General features: G+C 41.7%; 1 protein-coding gene across 1 annotated transcript in view; it reads right to left on the reverse strand.

The window, feature by feature from the left end:
- LOC135104001 (zwei Ig domain protein zig-8-like) overlaps window positions 1-22,293 on the reverse strand; it is an 81,463-nt gene that overhangs the window by 19,321 nt on the left and 39,849 nt on the right. Inside the window, exons 2-4 of the mRNA XM_064010864.1 lie at window positions 7,651-7,892; window positions 3,942-4,063; window positions 1,719-1,807 (exon numbers count right to left, since the gene is read on the reverse strand). Of these exons, the coding sequence (XP_063866934.1) occupies window positions 1,719-1,807; window positions 3,942-4,063; window positions 7,651-7,892 (453 nt within the window). The remainder of the gene's footprint in view (window positions 1-1,718; window positions 1,808-3,941; window positions 4,064-7,650; window positions 7,893-22,293) is intronic.

A 22,293-nucleotide genomic window follows, 5' to 3' on the forward strand; every position in this document is an offset into this window, starting at 1 on the left:
AAAAAAGATGCCTAAAAATGTGTGTGGTTATGAAAACAAAAAACAAAAAAAAAGAAGAGAAATGAGAATTAATTTTGCTCGTTCAAAGCTATCAAACTATTCAAGAGACTGTACCACAAAAAAAATAAGCGTCTAAAAATTGTAAATGATAATGGAGGGGAAAAAAAACGCCGTCATTGAAAGAATTAAGTCGTTCATATTGTTACTAAAGATAATACTAGTAATGTTAATACTATCTCTCTCTCTCTCTCTCTCTCTCTCTCTCTCTCTCTCTCTCTCTCTCTCTCTCTCTCTCTCTCTCTCTCTCTCTCTCTCTCTCTCTCTCTCTCTCTCTCCCTCCTTCCTACGATCACCACCCATAAGATTACTATTAGTACAAATCACCACATTGATCATATTACAAATCCTACTTAATGGTAATACTAGTAATGCTCACACTATCCCCCTTTCTCTTTACGTGCGTCATCACCACCACCCATAAGATTACCATTAGTACAAACCGCCACATTCATTACTAAACCCCTTCAGGCTTTATACTCGAGAAAAAAAAAGTAACAGTGGAAGGGTCAACACATCCAGGGGTGTTTGGGGGGGACAGGCAGCGGGGCACACACTCCAATAAGACAAGCCTCTGACTCACAAGGCACGGTGGGAATTTCTCCTCAGGATTCTAAGGAGATTCCAACCCCGGGATTTGCTCTTAAGGCGATAAACAAACATCGCTCTCCGAAACCCATTACTTGAATATCTCATGATAGTCTGAATCTCTTGAAGAATTCTTATTATAGATGTTTGTGTCTTATTCACTCTTGTACCCAATTACTGCTCTCTCTCTCTCTCTCTCTCTCTCTCTCTCTCTCTCTCTCTCTCTCTCTCTCTCTCTCTCTCTCTCTCTCTCTCTCTCTCTCTCTCTCTCTCTCTCTCTCTCTCTCTCTCTCTCTCTCTCTCTCTCTCTCTATGTTTCCTTGTTACTGCTTGATGGTTTTGTTGATTTTCTCCTTTTCTTTCTTTGCTTTTATCTTTCGTTTTTTTCCCTCCCGTCATCTCTATTTTTTTTTGTGCTAATCCTTCTCCTGTAATTATCCTTCATTCCTTCCTTGTTTTTTCTATCTCTTCCCGTTCTCAGTTTTATTTTTTTTACTCCCTTCTGTTTCTTTCTTTCCTTTATACGTCATTCCTAGTTTTTCCTTTCCATGGATCATTTTGCTTGTTAACAACCTTTCTTTTCCCTTACTTTTCCCTTCCTTGCTTCGTTATTCCTGCCACTTTCCTCCCATTCACACTTCCTTCCCTTATTCCGTCTCTCTTTGCAGCCTTCCTCAATTCTCTGTACCAACCTTGTCACTCTTTGATACTCTTTTTTCTCCCTTTTAATTTGCCTTTACTTTTCCTTTCCTTGCCTTTTTTTTTTTATTTCTAGCACTTTCTTTCCTTCCATACCTCTCCTGTCTTACTCTGCCTCACCCACTTGTCACCCTCAAAAAATTTTTCCTTCCCTCTTTTCTCTGTCTTTAATTTTCCCTTCTTTGCTTCATTATTCGTGCTTTTTCTTTCCTTCAAATCACACTTTACTTTTTTTCCCCGTTATTAAGCCCCACCCTTCCCTGTTTCACATTTCTCACCCCCCTCTACGACACTTTTTTCCTCCACCTTCTTCTCCCTCTTAATTTCCTGCCTTGCTCAAGTAACCCTCATATCCTGTCGGTGCTTCCACTCACCTAACACCTCGAGGTGGATGAGCTGCGTGATGGTCGGCTTCGTGTTGATCTGACACTCGTAGATTCCAGTGTCATTAGTAGACGGTGACCTGAGGGGCAGAGAAGGAGGTGATGGTACGGAGAGAATGCGTCACTGGTGCTCGAGGCTAGCTTAGTTTGGTTGAGTTGGCTGGGTCTTCTTGTTTTGTGTGTGTGTGTGTGTGTGTGTGTGTGTGTGTGTGTGTGTGTGTGTGTGTGTGTGTGTGTGTGTGTGTGCGTGCCAGTTTTTTTGTGTATTTTCTCTCTCTCTCTCTCTCTCTCTCTCTCTCTCTCTCTCTCTCTCTCTCTCTCTCTCTCTCTCTCTCTCTCTCTCTCTCTCTCTCTCTCTCTCCCATTATCATGTCTCTTTTTGTCCTTGCCTGGCTGGAATCCTTTGTCCATCGTCAGTCTCTCTCTCTCTCTCTCTCTCTCTCTCTCTCTCTCTCTCTCTCTCTCTCTCTCTCTCTCTCTCTCTCTCTCTCTCTCTCTCTCTCTCTCTCTTGTTCCTTCTTTACACGTGCCCTTATTATCTCTTTCTTTCCTTAATTATCCTTTTTAATGCCATTATCTCACTCCTCCCTCTGCGTCTCTCTCCGTCTTTATCTCCTCCTTCCGCTTCATCCCCTGCCTGGTGTTATTCTTTTTCCTTCTCGCATCCTTTTCTCCTCTTTCTTCTCCCCGCACTTTCCTCTTTCCATTTTCGGGGATATCTCTTGTCAGCCTTTTTAAGATTGATTTAACTTGCTTCCCGTCTCCTCGGCCTGCCTTTCTCTTGAGCCTGTCTGCCTGCCTGCCTGCTTTCCTGCCTGCCTGCTTGCCTGCCTGCCTCCCTGCTTCCCTGCCTGCCTGCCTCAACCCGTCCAACAGCGTGCCTCACAAGTTTTCCCTCTCCATCTTATCCCTTCCAACCTGCATCTCTGCCTTGTGTGTATCTTTTGCTTGTTTTTGTAAGGGTCTCCTACTCCTGTACCTCCTTCAGTTCTCCTTCAGTCTCTCTCTATGACATCTTTCTGTTTACCTAAGAGCGTTTCAGTCTCCCCTTGTCCTTACGTGAGTCTTCTTCCTCTGTATGTGTATTCTTTTTTTTTTTTTTCTTTTCAAGCTCTTTTTTCTTTTTCTCTAATTTTGTTTGTCTTAATCACCTTTTTGTTTATCTAAGATTGTTCTCTCTAAGTTAGTGCACCCTTGTCTTTTTTTTTCTTGCCAATTTCTTTTCACCGCCTCTGTATCTCATTTCCTGTTTTCTATAAGATCCTCCTCCTCCTCCTCCTCCTCCGCTATCTCCTTCAGTCCTTCTCTATTATGTTTTGTCTGTTTACATCATCTCTCTTTTTATATAAGGTCTTCCTCTCTAAGCTTCGTCATCTTTCTTACCTGTTTCCTTCCCTGCATTTTTTTTTCAATTCTACTCCACTCTCTCCTTTAGTCCTTCTCTAATCTGTGTACAGCATCTTTGTTTATTCAACGTTGTCCTCCTCCTCGTTTCTTATTTCTCACCTGTCTCCCTTTCCTGTTTGTATTTTCTTTTATATATATATATATATATATATATATATATATATATATATATATATATATATATATATATATATATATATATATATATATATATATATATATATATTTTTTTTTTTTTTTTTTTTTTTTTTACATTTCTCGTCTTCTCTCCAGTCCTCTCGTCTATCTCTAGCATTTCTGTTTATCCAGCACCACCCTCTCTGACCTAACCTCTTGTCTCTTTTTTTTCTCTCTCACCTGTATCTCTGTCCTGTCTCTGTGCCTTTTTTTCTCTCTCTTTTCTATATGATCTTCCTGCTTCTCTACCTCCTTCATTTCTTTTCGAGCCTGTCTACAGCATCTTTTTTTTTTTTTTTTATCTATGATCATCCTCTCTACATATCCCTTGTCTTCTGCCTCACCCGTATCCCTCCCCTGTTTGTACATTCTTTCTCTCCCTCTTTTCCCTGTGACCTTCCTGCTCTTCTATCTCCTTCGGTTCTTCTCTAGTCTGTCTATAGATCTCTTTATTCAACTAATTTCTTGTCTTTTCCTCATCTTTATCTCTCCCCTGTCTCTACTTTTTTTTTCTCGTTTCTTTATGACCTTCCTGTTCCTCCATCTCCTTCAGTCCTCCTCTAGTCTGTCTACAGCATCTCTGTTTATCTAAGGTCGTCCTCCCTACGTACCCCTTGCCGTCTGCCTCACCTGAGCCTCAAGAGCCACTCGTTGCTACCGTCGTCGTGATGCACCTCAAACCGGTCGTCGTTGGTGAAGGTGAAGCGGCCCACCGTCAGCACGTGGATGTCGTGATGCCGCACCCACGACACCTGGCGGGGCGTTGAGAGAAGAGACTCAGGTGTGGAGGTCTGTAGTTGAGTGTGTAGGTAAGAGTGACTTGCTATTTGATATGTTGAATGGAAAAAAAGTGATGCTTTGGGTGAGTGTAGGAGAGCGGGAGAAGAGGAATGGAGAATGGAGGTAGTTAAGGTAGGAGGGGAATGGGAGTGGTGAAGGATAAAGAAAATGTACAGGTGAGTGACTTACTGAGCGATGGAGTGGAAACAAGTCATATTTTGGGTGAGTGAAGGAGGGTGAGAGAATAGGAATAGGAAATGGAAGTAGAAAGGTAGGAAGGGAGTGGGATGAGAGGTGAGGAATTATTTTTTTATGTAGGAGGGACACCGCCCAAGGGCAACAAAAAAATCCAATAAAAAAAAAAAGCCCACTGAGATGCCGGTCCCCGAATAGGGTCCGAAGTGGTAGTAAAAAACTGAAGGATAAGTGCCTTGAAACCTCCATCTTGAAAGAATTCAAGCCATAGAAAGGTGGAAATACAGAAACAGGCAGGGAGTTCTAGAGTTTACCAGAGAAATGGATGAATGATTGAGAATACTGGTTAATTCTTGCCTTAGAGAGGTGGGCAGAATAGGGGTGAGAGAAAGAAGAAAGTTTTGTGCAGCGAGGCTGCGGGAGGAGGGGAGGCATGCAGTTAGCAAGAGTGGAAGAACAGTTAGCATGAAAATAGCGTTAGAAGACAGCTAGAGATGCAACATTGCGGCGATGAGAAAGAGACTGAAGACAGTCAGCAAGAGGAGAGGAGTTGATGAGACGAAACGCTTTAGATTCCACCCTGTTTAAAAGAGAGGTATGAGTGGAAACTTCACCCCCCCCCCAAGACATGTGAAGCACACTCCATACATAGACGGATAAGGCCCTTGTACAGAGTTAGCAGCTGGAGGGGGGGGTGGAAACTGGCGGAGACGTCTCAGAATACCTAACTTCATAGAAGTTGTTTTAGCTAGAGATGAAATGTGAAGTTTCCAGTTCAGACTATAAGTAAAGGACAGACCGAGGATGTTCATTGTACGATAGGGGAACAGTTGAGTGTCACTAAAGAAGAGGGGATATTTGTCTGGAAGGTTGTGTCGAGTTGACAGATGGAGGAATTGAGTTTTTGAGGCATTGAACAATACCAAGTTTGTTCTGCCCCAATCAGAAATTTTAGAGAGATCAGAAGTCAGGCATTCTCTGGATTCTCTGCGTGAACTGTTTACTTCCTGAATGGTTGGACGTCTACAAAAAAGACGTGGAAAAGTGCAGGGTGGTATCATCAGCGTAGGAGTGGATAGGGGAAAAAGTTTAGTTTAGAAGATCATTGATGAATATAACTGGAATAGAGTGGGTGACAGGACAGAACACCACTGTTAATAGATTTAAATTTAGGAGAACAGTGGCCCTCTACCACAGCAGTAATAGAACTGTCAGAAAAGAAACTTGAGATGAAGTTACAGAGAGAAGGATAGAAGCTGTAGGAGGATAGTTTGGAAATCAAAGCTTTGTGCCAGACTCTATCGAAAGCTTTTGATATGTCTAAGACAACAGCGAAAGTTTAACTAAAATCTCTAAAAGAGGATGACCAAGACTCAGTAAGGAAAGCCAGAAGATCACCAGTAGAGCGGCCTTGACGAAACCCATACTGGCGATCAGATAGAAGGTTGTGAAGTAATAGATGTTTACGAATCTTCCTGATGACGATAGATTCAAAAACTTTAGATAGGCAGGAAATTAAAGCAATAGGACGGTAGTTTGAGGGAATAGAACGGTCACCCTTTTTAGGAACAGGCTGAATGTAGGCAAACTTCCAGCAAGAAGGAAAGATTGATACTGACAGAGTGGAAAGAGTTTGACTAGGCAAGGTGCAAGCACGGAGGCACAGTTTTGGAGAACAATAGGAGGGATCCCATCAAGTCCATAAGCCTTCCGAGGGTTATGGCCAGCAAGGGCATGGCAAACATCGTTGCGAAGAATTTTAATAGGTAGCATAAAGTAGTCAGAGGATGGAGGAGAGGGAGGAACAAGCCCTGAATCGTCCAAGGTAGTCTTTAGCAAAGGTTTGAGCGAAGAGATATATATTATAGCAGTGGTTGAACTAAAGGAAGGAAAGAAGAAGAAACAAAGTTATTGGAGATGTTTTTGGCTAGATGCCAGAAGTTAGATCTTGAAAGATTTTGACACTTTCTGTTAATGGAGGAGTTTTTGGCTAGTTGGAGAACAGACTTGGCATGGTTCCGGGCAGAAATATAAAGTGCATGAGATTCTGGTGATGGAAGGCTAAAGTACCCATTGTGGGCCACCTCTCTATCATGTATAGCACGAGAACAGGCTGTGTTAAACCAAGGTTTGGAAAGTTTAGGTCGAGAAAAAGAGTGAGGAATGTATGCCTCCATGCCAGACACTATCACCTCTGTTATACGCTCGGTACACAAAGACGGGTCTCTGACACTGGAGCAGTAGTCATTCCAAGGAAAATCAGCAAAATACCTCCTCAGGTCCCCCCAACTAGCAGAGGCAAAAGGCCAGAGGAACCTCCGCTTAGGAGGATCCTGAGGAGGGACCGGAGCGATAGGACAAGATACAGATATGAGATTGTGATCGGAGGAGCCCAACTGAAAAGAGAGGATAACAGCGTAAGCAGGATTAGAGGCTAAGAAAAGGTCAAGAATGTTGAGCGTATCTTCAAGACTGTCAGGAATACGAGTAGGGTGTTGCACCAATTGCTCTAGGTCGTGGAGGATAGCAAAGTTGAAGGCTAGTTCACCAGGATGGTCAGTGAAGGAAGAGGAAAGCCAAAACTGTTGGTGAACAGTGAAGTCTCCAAGAATGGAGATCTCCGCAAATTGGAAGAGGGTCAGAATGTGCTCCACTTTGTAAGTTAAGTGGTCAAATAATTTCTTATAGACAGAGGAGTTAGGTGAGAAGCATACAGCACAGATAAATTTAGTTTGAGAATGACTCTGTAGCCGTAGCCAGATGGCGGAAAACTTGGAAGATTCTATTCATTTCTAGATGAATATAAAGAACAGCACGGAAGGAAGGGAGACAAAGAAATGCGAGAATAGGAACAAATTAATGAAGGAAATCTTAACACAGAAAGGAAATAAGATATTGAAGAATAAAAGGAAGAGCAAGAAAATAATGGGATAAAGAAGAAGAATGAGGAGTAAAAGAAACAGCAAAGCAGAAAATAAATAAAAGAGCGATAGAGAATAGAATTCGTTATCAAGGAAAGGAATGGGAAGGAAGAGAACATAAAAATATAAGAAAATAAGAGAAATTGCAAGAAACAATCATACCTACAAGTGGAAGTCCCTGTAGGCATAAAACACACCTTCCTGCCACCTGTCATCCCCATCCACAAATTTATCGAATATTTTAAAGCCTCTTGATGACTAAGAAACGGGGAACAGAAGACACCACACTGGAGAGAGAGAGAGAGAGAGAGAGAGAGAGAGAGAGAGAGAGAGAGAGAGAGAGAGAGAGAGAGAGAGAGAGAGAATGAATGAATGAATGAATGAATACGGTAAGAACTGAAGCGGTAGAGAATCAAGCAAAGAAAACGAAATCTGGAACTCACGGATCGCTGGCCTAAATTGTTCACGACGCAGGGAATGAAGGCGGTTGTCCCAGCGTAAGCATAGACCCTGTGAGGCGTAACGGGATCGATGTACGGTGCCGTGGCTGACACCCGGCCTGGGAACGAAGTCTTGTGCGCCTCTATGGACTCTGGCATGCGGGCGGGGATCGGCGTGATGGCGTGAGAGTCCCTTGCTGGGCCTTCTGTATTGTTGTCCTGTTTCCCGCCCTCCACTAACAAGCCTGAGGTAGAGAGGAGATATGGAGGAGGTCAGGGTTAGCATACTGTGGTCTGGTGAAGCGGGAGGAGGTGGGTGGAGGAGGAGGAGCAGTGATGTGGTGATGCATGGTGTTATGGTGGTGGTGTTGCCGCTGCTCATGCTCTTATTGGTGTTGTCGGTGGTAGTGGTGGTGGTGATGGTTGCGTTTTGCATGGTGGTCGTGGTGGTGGTGGTGGTGGTGGTGACGGTTTCCCTGTTGTTGTTGTTGATGCTGTGGTTGTTGTCAGTGTGGTGGTGTTCGTGGCAATCATGGCAGTGGTGGTAGTGATGGTGATGGTGATGGTGGTAGTGGTGGCAGTGATATCCTTCTCGTCACTGTCGCCTGTGTTGTTACCGCTGTTGCTGCTTTGGTACGGCTGTTGTTCGTCCCGAGGGAGTTATTGAGTTAGTGAAAAAGGAGGAAAAAGGTGAAAAAATGGGAATTGTGCGGCGGTGTGTTGGGCCGGAGTACTCGTGTAGCCTGGCGGTCACTGAGCCGAAAACAGAGAATGGCAAACTGCTACACCGACTTTTTTTTTTTTCACTTATTTTTTTTCTCTTCTCCCAAAGCTTGAGCATTTTCAAACTTGTACTGCTATTACTACTATTACAATTGTATTTTCCTGGACAAGTAAGAAAAAAAAGAGACGTGATGGGAAACTGTTGTATGTTATGTTTTTTTTTTCTTTGTTTACTCCCATTTCTTTTTTTTTTTTCTTTATTTATGTTTCCTTTGTTATTGCTTGACTACCGAAACTCGATTTTTGAAGGCACCTAAAAACTTGGAATGTTGAAAATCTAAAGCCTTACTAGTATATAAAAAAAAAAAGACGCAAGTTTACTGCTATCCAAAAACAAGTCAAGTGAAATCAAAGGGCAGAGGCACATAAGAACATAAACACATAAGGGAAGTATGCGTGTATGCAGCTGACATCTCTACCCTTAAATTTCAACTAATCTTTTAAAGCTCCATATTGACTCGACACTAACAACCTGATTACTGAGTCTATTTTATTCATCTACCAATTAATTTCACAACCGATTTCTCGTCGCTTTTTAAATCTAGTGAATAATTTTAATTTTCTGAATGCTAGTGATAATGACGCGTGCTTTATCTAAAAGCGTCGCAAAAATACTTCTTTCCCTAAATGATCATACAAACCATGAATAAAATCCACAGGGACTTAAAAGGTTGGAACTATCCCTTTATTTCTCGCACTAAGCTTGAGGGGAAGGACTGGCAGGTAGAGAGATATCCTCTATGTTACTTGCCTGCGGGAGGAACTGTATGATGTTGCCGCGGGAGGAATGGATAAGCCCTGCTCGCTGCCTGAAGTGTGTGTGGGTGTGTGTGTGTGTGTGTGTGTGTGTGTGTGTGTGTGTGTGTCTAGTTTTTTTTTTATATTTATGTAGGAGGGACACCTGTAATAAAAAAATAAAAAAGCTAAGGTTGCTGCTGTACTTGCCACTCACCTCCCAGGCATCTCTCTCTCTCTCTCTCTCTCTCTCTCTCTCTCTCTCTCTCTCTCTCTCTCTCTCTCTCTCTCTCTCTCTCTCTCTCTCTCTCTCTCTCCATGTTCATCTTGCCACATATGTCCATTTCTAATATTTTCTTTTCCCCGGCCGTGCGTGTACCGGTGTCTGATTAACCTATACCGTAAGGAGTATACGGGAACAAGATCACCTGAGTGCCACGATGTCTCACGTGGCGCCAAAAGGTACAGGTATCCAGATCTCTGCGATAAAAATTGACTTTTATTGCAACATGACCCCGTTACGAAACACCTCGGTGGATTCAGGTGACAGGAGGAGGCCGGTGTGTGTGAGATTGAAATAATAAAGGTCAAAAGTCTCATTGATATTTGTTCTTATGTTTGTTTGTTTTTATGTAAGAGGAACACAGGCCAAGGGCGAGAAAAAAGCGAAAAAAAAAGCCCACTGAGGTGACAGCTACAAAAGAAAAGTCAAAAGGATAAACGTCTTGAAAACAGAAACCTTCCTCGTAAAAGAGTTCATGTCATACGAAGAAGGAAGTACAGAAGCAGGCAGGGAGTTCCACACTATATCTCCTACACCCTGAAACATAAAATCACTGTGACATCAGGGTTTCCACTGTTTATATTCCGCACGTTTCCCAGGTAACCATTTATCGAGCCCAAGGGAAGGATGGACTGGGTGAGGTGTGTGCCCGCTACCCAAGAAAGCTTCAGTCTCTAGCTTTCTTGGAGTGACTTTACCTGTATTCTTATAAGTAAGCGTGATAATCAGTGAACCGCGGAGATGAGATAGCAATTTTTTTATTTTTATATCTCATGGTTGTATAATGAAGTGTTCTTGTTATTTATGTATATCTTTAGTCATGTCATATAGTCGGACTGTTGGCGCTGTATGGTAGTTGAAGGCTTGATAACCCGCCCCAGGAGTTAAGGACTATATTCTGAAACACTTCCCTGCCTTACTTGTATCTCCACTATATTCAAAAGGCTGTAGTTGAGAATACACGGGTTCTTAAGGATCCTTTTAACGGTTCTAGTGACAGATTAACAAGATTTCTATATTATTAACAAGAAAAACATGCTTGAGAAACTGGCTAATCTTTTTTGTAGCCTTTGAAAATAGTCGTGGTGAGAAAGCGAAGCGTTTCAGAATACTGGCCTAAGATATATCGGTGAGGGAAAGCTGCCACGAATGCATGAGAGGACGTCAACACTAAGACGCCGCTGTTCATACACGCACCAATACAAGCTGAATCCAGGCAGAGTTTGTTCCTGTCCTGTCAACCTAGATTCTGCTACGGGAATAATGTATATATTTGGACCTTCTACACACACACACACACACACACACACGGACACGGACACACACACGAACGCACACACGGAAACGCACTGCCTTGCTTGATAAACTTTTCAACTTTCCAAAAGCCCATTTAACTTGGAGTGATGACTTCCTACATGACCTGACCTGGTAAAACTTACACGCCGGGTCACGGGTTGACATGGACCCATCAACACCGGCACTTTTTGGCACCTGTGTTGCCGCCACGACCTGCGTCAATTCTGGATGAAGGAGAAAGAGAGAGAGAGAGAGAGAGAGAGAGAGAGAGAGAGAGAGAGAGAGAGAGAGAGAGAGAGAGAGAGAGAGAGGACATAAGATAAATAATTTTCTCTTGATGTTCGAGTCTTATTTTACATATTTATCTTCAGAACTTTTTTTTTTTTTATTCGTAGCTCATTGCTGTGCCTCTTAACACGGCTCATGCGAGTGTAATGCTCAAGTAACACTGACGGAGCATAATCATTTAGTTGAGGCACGTTCACTTCATCACTGTCCGCTGTGTTCTATGCTTCCATTAGGAGAGTACGTAAATTTCACTGAGGCGACGAGAGGCAGCAGGAGGCGAGGCAGACTATAATATGCATGAAGATGTTAAATGTCGTAAGGTTGCAGGCTCTCCCCATTCAGCTCATTTGGTATTTGCTGCAATCCATAGCTTATGTTGTCCCTTCTCGCCCCGCCTGCAGCGTCCGCGGGCACCGCCCCTGCCTTCCTCGCCTCAGTGCAATCAGGGTGCGGGAATAATTTTAAAGAATCAAGGAAAGTTCAGGAGTCGTAAAGTGCAAGATTAAGTGGAAGTTATGATTACGGAGGGGAGAATGCTTGTTGTGTGTGTGTGTGTGTGTGTGTGTGTGTGTGTGTGTGTGTGTGTGTGTGTGTGTGTGTTGGGTCGGGTATATGTTCATTAAGAGAGAATAAAAGTTTCTGCTTTCGCTTATCTCTTTACCTTTGTTCCCTCTTCCCTCATCCCTCCCCGCCAAAAAAGAAAAAAAAGTACGAAAGACTCTTTACTACCTCACATCTCTCATTTTTCATTACAAAGTGTAGTTTAACGCAGGCATCCTCGTCAGGGCCAACACGTCTGCTGCTGTTTGTGTTTCTTTTGTATGTTCACGATAAAAAAAAAAAAAAAAAAAAGAAAACCGTTCACGAAACACACACTCACAATTTCGTCTTTACTATTTTACGTCTCTCACTTTTCAGTACTCCATGTAGTTTACCTGAAGCATCCTCGTCAGGGCCAACACGTCTGCTGCTGTTTGTTTCTCTCCAGTGTGCAAGCTTGCATCATCCACGGGCATTACCTTGCACCCTCATCACGTGCTTCATACTCACTCCAGTGCAGTATTTACTCTCGTTTAATACAGTTTTTCTCTCAGCCTCCAAATGAACAGGCCAGGACGCTTTGGGCCTCCAAGATAATATACTTTACTCACTTGTCATCATCATTTTCGAGGAATATATTATTATCCAGCGCTCATCTGTGCCGCTACTTTTTAGCTATTAATTCACTAAATGACGGGCGCTGCATAACACTTCAAACTATTTTTTTCACGCCAAATTATCATGCGTGATTATTCACATTATCTTGGAATGCAGATTTTATTTCCCATCGTTTCATTTCGTTTCAGTTCCGGCTCACTTCCCCCATGGTTTCATCCAAGTGACTTTATTCATCCATTTTAATTTCCTTGCCATCCAGTGAGGCGGCGTGGCTCTGTGGCGTTATGCCTTACCCGTGGCTGAAAGGCTACGAATTCGAACAAGGGTTACGGTAATTTCTTACTGGGAGACGTAGCGCTCCCTCGAAGATAAATTAGTGGATAGGGGAAAATGGAGGGATATAGTTGAATATGTTTTATACAGACACTGCTACGTGTGGGCCTTGTAGATAACAATGATAGATAGATAGATAAGTAAATGATAGATGTGTTAGGCTGGTTTTTGTTTATGTAAATGATAGATGAGTTAGGCTGTTTTTTTTACAGACACTGCCATTTAGGGCTAATGAATGGTGACAGCAAAGAGATATAAGTAAATATGCTTTATACAGACAATGCCACGTGTGGGCTTAATAAAAGGGAACAACAAAAGATAAAAAAAAATAGGTATTTTTTTTTATATGAATACTGCCATGTGTAGGCTTAGTGGATAGAGGTACAGAGGGAATATAGGTGGATATGTTTTATACAGTGTAGCCTACTGGCTTCTTGTGGCCTCCCTTGTGTTCTTAATTAATTTTCTATATAACCCTAGAGCCGTAATCTCTTGTTGCTGTGACGTCGTAACTCAGTGTGTTTGGAGAGTGCATGATGTATTCAGTGCTCTCAGGTTGCCGGAGATAAGACTGCTGGTGTGTGTTGATAATGACAACTCGTGGCAGTTATAGTCAATGCCATCACTCTTCACCACTCGCCACCTCATCCCGCCAGTCGCTGAATGTTACGGACTGCCAGCGTTACTACTGTCAGGGCGGGGGGGGCAAAGCTTTTTGTAGTTTTTAATTAAAGATGTTTGAAATTGAAATTATAATTTAGTTATTGATTTAACTATAGTTGATATGTATATATATATATATATATATATATATATATATATATATATATATATATATATATATATATATATATATATATATATATATATATATATATATATATATATATATATAAACTAGAGTAGTTGCCACCAGTCATGGTTTCTGCCAAATAAATTTGGCTTTGTTTCATAAGGTAGCTTTTTAGCCGGAGGTCTATAAGGCACTGGAAAATTCCATGACAACCAGATGGAGTGTTATTGATGTTAGTTTCTAAATAACAAATAAAGTTTTTCAATTCTGTTCTCCCTTTTGATTCACAATGATATATAGCAATTAGTTCCGTTTACCTTAAAGTTGTGGGACCTCCTATACTGGGAACAATGCTACCTAATCAGTTCATGATGATAAAGTCAAAATGAATAAGTTATAACAAGTAATCAGTGCCTCAGGGGTGTACCTTAATTTTTTGGTAGAAAACATCCTAATTGAGTATGTGTTACATTCAGTTGTGTGTGTATCACTGGTGTTTGACTAACACCTTATCAAAAACAATTTACCCTAATCTGTTCACATCCTGATTTTTTTTTTCATTCCCTCAAAAAAAATATAAATAAAATAAATAAATAAAATAAAATAAAATAAAATAAATAAATAAATAAATAAATAAATAATAATAATAATAATAATAATAATAATAATAATAATAATAATAATAATAATAATAATAATAACTAATTCGCAAAGGGAATTTTACTTTCTTCTTTCTGTGGATAACGATGTCAATCAGTGTCCGATACAAATAATTAATACATGCAAGCACAAAAATGGTTATTTTCATATGAACAAAGCCTTTAAACAATCCAGGGTTTCGGGGCCTGACGAACGTACCTGTGGACAACGATGTCAATCAGTCTCTGACGCCGAAATCTTGCTCTCAGCCTTATATAGTGGCCGCCTTACATCCCAGGAACTAGTTCTCCGCATAACTATAAGTCATTATTTTTGCATTAACCTTAATATCTTAGACCTCTTCTGCATTCACAAATTATTATTGAACATTTTTGCTAATAGCCTCGCGTATTTTCGGATTCTAACACTGTCTATTAATAATTTTTGGATCTAAATATTAACAAAGAATTTCTCTCAAAATATATAATAATATCAGTTCTGGCATATTTCTTTTTAATCTACAATGTTTTGTGAACGGGATTTTTCATGTGACTGGCCGATAAGAAACCGAGAATATGGTTATTTTACAGTTGCCTTGTAAACCAAAGAATATTATTCCGCGCGTCTTCCTCATCTCCATTTATCAACATTTAATTCAACAAGTTGTAGCTTACAATTTCATTTATTTATTTTTTTTTTTTTGTTCTAAAGTTTTACTGATAGGAAAAGTATATACAAAATTTTATCTACATAACCAAAAAGAAATTGAATTTTCATATTCATGACCGTTCCTTTTAGGCAAATAAAAAAAAAAGACTTATTATTTGGATGGTATTATTATTTTTTTTTTTTCCCCTCCTAATTGTTGCTTTGTCCCATGACACTATCAGTCACAGATTTATAGTGAGGGATTGTCAGTGAGAGATTTTTAGTCACGGATCTATTGTCATGTATTTTTCAGGTTCGTAGCCAAGGATTTTCATAAATGTTTAGCTTCACTATCAGTAGTTGTCACTACATGGGGATCTTCAATCAGATTTTTTCGGTCGTGGGTTTTAAATAGCGGTGTTTTCAGCCTTGGTGTCACTCAGTCATTTTTCAGTCAGTTATCGTCAGTTATTTTCAATCAGCGATCTTCAGTTACGGATTTCCTGTCAGAAATTTCCAGTCAGACATTTTCAGTCAGTTATTTTCAGTTATGGATTCCCAGACAAACATTCTTATTCACGCTTTCTGCCTCAGTCTAGGTAAGTGTTTTCAGCAAGTTATTTTCAGTCTCTCACTTACACAGGTTCAATCAGATACTTTCAGACAAAGATTCCCAGCTATGAACTTTCGCTCAGCCATTCTCATCCTCAGCATCAGTGAGGCGTGTTTACCATCAGGGCCCATATTCACAAACATCTATGGGCCTTATCCTGACTACTTTTAACAGACTCGTGAAAGTTCATGAATTTAGATAATTATAGTATCAGTTTATTTACTTATGAATTCAGATAATTATACTAACAGTTCAATAGAAATTATGAGCTATTAATGTGAAAAAAAAAAAATACCCATGAGAACCTGGTTAGTCATCTCTGTGGCCTGTGAAAGCAGTCCTTATGAGAGAACCAAGCGTTTCAGCACACAAGACCATTAAGTCTCCCGGGCCCTTGTTCCCTCGCCGCGTTGCACACACCGTCAAGTTGCACACACCGTCAAGTTACCGACGCGCTGCCCACAAAGTAATGATAACTCTTTGCATTCACACATAATATTAGAATCTGGCACTAAAATCATACTAGAGCACATTATAAGTTACTTGTATGTAGCGAAGGTAATTCAGCAGAGAGCTCTTGTCATGCACCACCACCTTTAAGCTCCACCACCACCACCACCACCACCACCACCACCACAATGCTTCTCTTTCTCTTAGACTTGGTATGCCTCTTTGTTTATGTCTTTGTGTGTGTATATTTTCATTCTCTCTCTCTCTCTCTCTCTCTCTCTCTCTCTCTCTCTCTCTCTCTCTCTCTCTCTCTCTCTCTCTCTCTCTCTCTCTCTCTCTCTCTCTCTCTCTCTCTCTCTCTCTCTCTCTCTCTCTCTCTCTCTCTCTCTTTTCACATGACTTACACTATTACGAAATGGAAACAGTTCACTACAAAATGACATAAAAATAGGCCGCGGCTTGTGTTACAAATCCCAGGGCTGCAGATTGAGTGAAATGAATATTTTCCTGTAGTTACTGGCGCCACGTAGAAAACTCGTCAGATCCTCTATGCATTTTTCTTCGGTATTATTCTCTTCACTTGATTCAGTTGCACATCACTTGGCAAATTATTATGCACTGTTAGTACGTTTATTTTTACTTTGATTTTGGTTTTTCAGTTCCTTACGTGCAAGGAAAGGTTACGGTGTACGGAACTTATGTAATATGTATTTCTTTAATGTAAGAGGGAAATTGCCCAAGGACAAAAAAAATAATATATAGAATATTGTAAAATAGAATAAGGAGCAAAAAAAAAAAAAAATCTACTAAGGTGCCAGTCTATAAAGAAAGGGCAAAAGGATCCTTCAGAATTGAAGGATAAGTGTCTTGAAACTTCTCTCGTGGAAGTTCAAGTCAAGGGTAGAGGGAAATATAGAAACAAGTAGGGAGTTCCAGAGTTTACAGTTAGAAGTATATTACGTAAACTCCTCAAAAATAAGTTTTCAGTTACGAGCTGTAAACTACAATATTTTTTTTCCTTACCTATCCCAAAAGTAGATAAATAAATGAGCGAACTTTCCGTCGTGATAAGTTACGTTAGGTTAAATTTTGATAACTTTCCAGTTCACCATGAAAAATTACAGGCACTATGTTTCTCACCCCCACAATATATCTTTGTTAGGTTAGGTAAAGGTAGGTTATGATAGCGTTACCTTCCCTCCATTGAAAATTACAGGCAGAATGTTTCCCACCCGCCAAGAAATTTTTCCCTCATTGTAGTTAAGTCAGGGTAATTCTTTACTCACCACAAGGAAAAATCCAGCAGCCGTATCTTAACTCTTATTAAAAAAAAAAATCATGATATATTAGGTTTATTTAAGCTAAGTTTTTGTTAATTTATATTTCCATTGAGTTATTTTATTTATTAACTGATTAATTGAATGATTGGTTGCTTTTTCCTGTCACTTTTTTATTGATCTTATTTGTTTATTTTCTATGTATTTTTATTTCTTATTTTTTTTTTTATTTACACCCATTTTTGTATTTCTTCTATTTATCTATTCATTTATTTTCCATGGATAAGATTAGCACTGATGAAACTTACGAGGAGAACACCTCGTGACTAAGCTTTCTACAGACACGTCACAACACAATACAACGTCATCCTCACTCATTAGCAATGTCGTTAGGTAATGGAGGTTCGAAGTTCCCAGTGAGTCCCAGTCAGTTATAGTCTGTTAGGGGAGTGTCATAAACTCGGTGAGGAGAGGCGGGAAGAGCGCCTCCTTCAGACAGGTTTCCACTAAGGCAAGACAAGACAAAAGCAGAAGTGTCAAGTGTATTTCATTTATTTGTCTCCTCACCTTAGCAGCGAACGAAACACACACACACACACACACACACACACACACACACACACACACACACACAGAGAGAGAGAGAGAGAGAGAGAGAGAGAGAGAGAGAGAGAGAGAGAGAGAGAGAGAGAGAGAGAGAGAGAGAGAGAGAGAGAGAGAGAGAGAGAGAGAGAGAGAGAGAGAGAGAGAGAGAGAGAGAGAGAGAGAGAGAGAGAGAGAGAGAGAGAGAGAGAGAGAGAGACAGACAGACAGACAGAGAGAGAGAGAGAGAGAGAGAGAGAGAGAGAGAGAGAGAGAGAGAGAGAGAGAGAGAGAGAGAGAGAGAGAGAGAGAGACCGAAACCGAAACCAAACTCATCGAAACCTAACCCAAACATTTCCAGGTATTCTTGTATTCTTCACCGTACAAATTTCTTTCCCTTTTCTCTCGTATCACTTCTTCGTTTTAGCAACTTTCCCCAGTCACAATCGCTCCCCCTCCGCACCTCGTCTCCCTCCCATCCCCTCTCGGTCCCTCCCTCCCTCCCTCCATTCGTCTCCACCACACCTGTTCCGCGCAATCACGTTATCATAATCAGGTGTTCTTGTAGCACAGGGTTTTCTCCTCCGCCTCTGTTTCTTGATGGTATTTGGCACGCGCTGTCTATGAGTATATGAGAGGGTGGACCAGGGAGCAGCGAGGAGTGTAAAGGTAATATGTAGGAGGAGGAGGAGGAAAGGAGGTCGGTGAGGACGTGTTCCAAGAGAGAAAAAGGTACCGTGGGAGCTGGAATTCAGTGATGGTGAAGAGTGTTGGAAAAGCAAAGCAAACAGTGGCAATAAAGATGCTCTGAGTGTAGAAAAAAAAATTCAAGGATAAAAAGGAAAAAAGTGTGGGTGAAAAATGTAATGGATGCAACAACGCAGGTACGAAAAATACAGGTGCGTTGAAAATATCGAAAAGTAGAACACAAACACATCTTGCTGGGGAGGTGGAGGAGGGAAGGAGGGAGGGAGGGAGGGAGGGAGGGAGGGAGGGACGGAGGGAGGGAGGAATGGAAGGAGGGAAGGGGAGGACGGAGAATGGAGGGAAGGTAAGGAAAGGCAGACAAACAGAGAAACAAATCAAATCTCTCTCTCTCTCTCTCTCTCTCTCTCTCTCTCTCTCTCTCTCTCTCTCTCTCTCTCTCTCTCTCTCTCTCTCTCTCTCTCTCTCTCTCTCTCAATATATGAACAACAGCAGACCACATGCCAAGAAAGAAGAGATAAAAATGATCAACGAAGTTGGGTCCTGGTGAGAGAGAGAGAGAGAGAGAGAGAGAGAGAGAGAGAGAGAGAGAGAGAGAGAGAGAGAGAGAGAGAGAGAGAGAGAGAGAGAGAGAGAGAGAGAGAGAGAGAGAGAGAGAGAAAAGGGGGTGCGGAAATGGAATTCTTGTTTATAAGACTGTTGGCAGTGCACGGAAGGAGAAAAGAAGAAAGGAGATAAGGAAGAGGAGGAGGAGGAGGAGGAGGAAGAAGAGGAGGAGGAGGAGGAGGAGGAGGAGGAGGAGGAGGAATGGACAGACATACATACATAGAGATAGAGAGACAGATATGTTTGAGAAAGAAGCAAAAAAGCAAATTAAAAAAAAAAATCATACTATCAATAAATAAATGATAGAGGAGGATGAGGTGAAGGAGAAAGAAAAGGAGGAAGAGGAGGAGGAGGAGGAGGAGGAGGAGGAATACTGAGAACGACTAGCAGCTGAGAAAAGATACAAATTAAGAAAAGGATTAACAAAAAAACAAAGACAAACAAACAAAGGATAGCGAAGCAGATGGTAAGAATACGTAATGAGAGAGAGAGAGAGAGAGAGAGAGAGAGAGAGAGAGAGTAGAGAGAGAGAGAGAGAGGAGAGAGAGAGAGAGAGAGAGAGAGAGAGAGGAACAGGACAAAACAGTGCCATGATATTATGAAATGAAAAAGAAAACAAAAGACAGAAAATAATAAGAGTAAATAAGCATATAGATAAATAAATAAATAAGTACGTGGCAGGGGAAGAATGTCAACAGGGAGGCATAAACAGGGTGTGGAGCATTGTGTGTCCTACCTAAGCACGGATGGACAGGTAGAAACACACACACACACACACACACACACACACACACACACACACACACACACACACACACACACACACACACACACACACACACACACACACTGCCAGTTTGTTGACAGGATACAGTAATAAGCGATGGAGAGGGAGGGTTCGATGCCACACACACACATACACACACACACACACACACACACACACACACACACACACACACACACACACACACACACACACACACACACACACACACACGAGATGAGGGTCACTCGTCCATTTCGCATCAGTGGATGTGCTGCTTACTGTTGCATGTTGATGATGGTGGTGGTGGTGGTGGTAGTAGTGGTGGTGGCTGTGGTGGTGGTGGTTAGTGGTGATGTTGATGGTGATGGTGGTGCTGGTGGTGGTGGCTGTGGTGGTGCTGGTGATGTTGGTGGTGGTGGTGGCTGTGGTGGTGGTGGTGGTGGTGGTGGTGGTGGTTGTGGTGTTGCTGGTGATGTTGATGGTGGTGGTGGCTGTGGTGATGGCGGTGGTAGAGGTGGTGGTGGTGGTGGTGGTGATGAGAATGTGTTACTTATTCTGTTAATACGGGATTCTTTCACTGAAGCTTTATTTAGGGGAAATTTCAGAGATAGAAGCCCACTTTTCAAAATAATTGCCTTTTTGTTTGTTTGTTTAAAATCTCTGCAAACTCGGTGACGTTTTTGTTTGGTAGGAAAGACTTTAAAATACGTTTTTGTTTGGTAGGAAAGACTTTAAAATACGTATTTTCAGCAAGCCTCATCTCTCCACTGGCTGTATAATATAAAATTTGTGGAATAACTTCGCGATCAGAACCTGTTGATCAAAAGTTTAAAGGGCACTTCAATTTTCAAATGTCCTTCAGATCGCTTGCTCTTCCTCCCGCCCTGACGGCCGAGGGAGAGGAGCGCTTGTCTTAAAGTCCATTGTTGTGTTATATAAGAAGAGAAGAACATAAGGGAAGCTGCAAGAAGTCATCAAGCCTACACGTGGCAGTCCCTGTATGAAACATATCTACCTATTTCCCCCCTATCATCCTTATCCAAGATGTCTAATCTTCTTTAAAGCTCCTTAATGACTCAGCACCAACAATCTAATTAAATTCATTCCATTCATCTACCATTCTATTTGAGAACAAATTCTTTCCTATCTCTTTCTTTAACTTTCTCAAGCTTGAACCAATTTCCCCTCTTTCTATCCTGATTTCTGATCCTGAGAAATTTGCTTACTCCTCCATTGTTGTATCCCCTATACCAATTAAAGACGTAAACGCAGCGATTTTCTCACAACACTGGTCACTGGCACCTCTGCAGCTATGCACACGTGAAGCAGCGCCTTGCCATAACCCTCGGTAAATTGGAGAGCAGCTAGTAAGGAAGGGACGCGGCGACCTTGACTCCTCTGTGTGTTTGTGTTCTGTGCTGTTTTTGATGTCACCGCGTTCAGTGAGGCAGCAGTTCATCAGCCGCTGCAGCCTCATTGGTCACGCCAACAGCCTCGTTCACAGTGATGCACGTCGCACTGAACTCTCTACTGCCTCACGGTGAAGAATTTTACGAGTTTTTCCCTTAGTATTTGAAATCGGCGAGTTTCCAGACCATCGCTTTGAGAATGATTCAATTGCACCGATTTCCGGCGTGTCATTCCGTGTGGCGGGGCTCCTGGCCGCCCCTTCCCCTCCCCGGCTCATAGGCACTTCCTGGGGGTGTAGTAGCACTATGTTTGCTTCTAAACGTCCTCACATATTGCAGATATCGCCGGGTAAAGGTTTAATGTGCTCGTCAGGGACAGGCACATTAAAGAAATGGTCTACAAAATGTTAACCATTGGTGTCCTCGTTTTCATCGAGGTAAACTAGTGCTCCTCGTAATTTAGCAGGTAAATGCAATGCGATAAGCGTGACAGGTGAAGCACGTCAATTAATGTGTTTCCCTTCCCTTCTTCTTCCGGGTCACTACACACCTGTCACCTTCAAAGCCGTGGCTATTAGTGGAATTCTGTGCTGAGTTTACAGTGAATATGTCATGACTGTTGAAAGGTTGGTGTGGATGCCTAGTAAAATTTTCATGGCCTCGCCTGTCACGCAGTACTGGTGCAGTTAAGATCATAAAAGTCTATTAACCTGCTACCTTCACTCCCAAAACCTTACAAGCGATGGATCCTTAGTAGACCAGAGGACGCGAGACTTGGAAAAAAAATGCTAAACAAAGTGGAAGGAAGCACGGAAGGTTATTTGGCTTCTGCCCATGAATGTACCGACTTGGAGAAGGTACCAAGTTGAAGAATGTATCAACTTGAAGATTGTACCAACTTGGAGAATGTACCAACCTGGAGAGTGTACAAACTTGGAGAATGTGCTAATTCGGAGAATGTACCAACTTTGACAATATACCAACTTGAAGTATGTACCGACTTGAAGAATGTAACAACTTGAAAAATGTACCAACTTGGAGAATGTACCATATACTTGAAAAATATATTTAGAGAAAATTATAGGGATATTGAAAGGGAGCACGAAACGTTACATGACTTCTGCCCGTGACTGTACCAACCCCTCAAGTCGCAAGCATCACAAGGAGGCGCCTGAAGGAGTAACTCAACGCTGTACCATATCCTCTACGAAGTCCGTGACCTTGGACCGTATTTCTTCTCTTTATTGTGTGCCCTGAAACAGTGGAGCCTAAGTCATAC

Source organism: Scylla paramamosain, chromosome 10, assembly GCF_035594125.1.
Source record: "Scylla paramamosain isolate STU-SP2022 chromosome 10, ASM3559412v1, whole genome shotgun sequence".
NCBI lineage: Eukaryota > Metazoa > Arthropoda > Malacostraca > Decapoda > Portunidae > Scylla > Scylla paramamosain.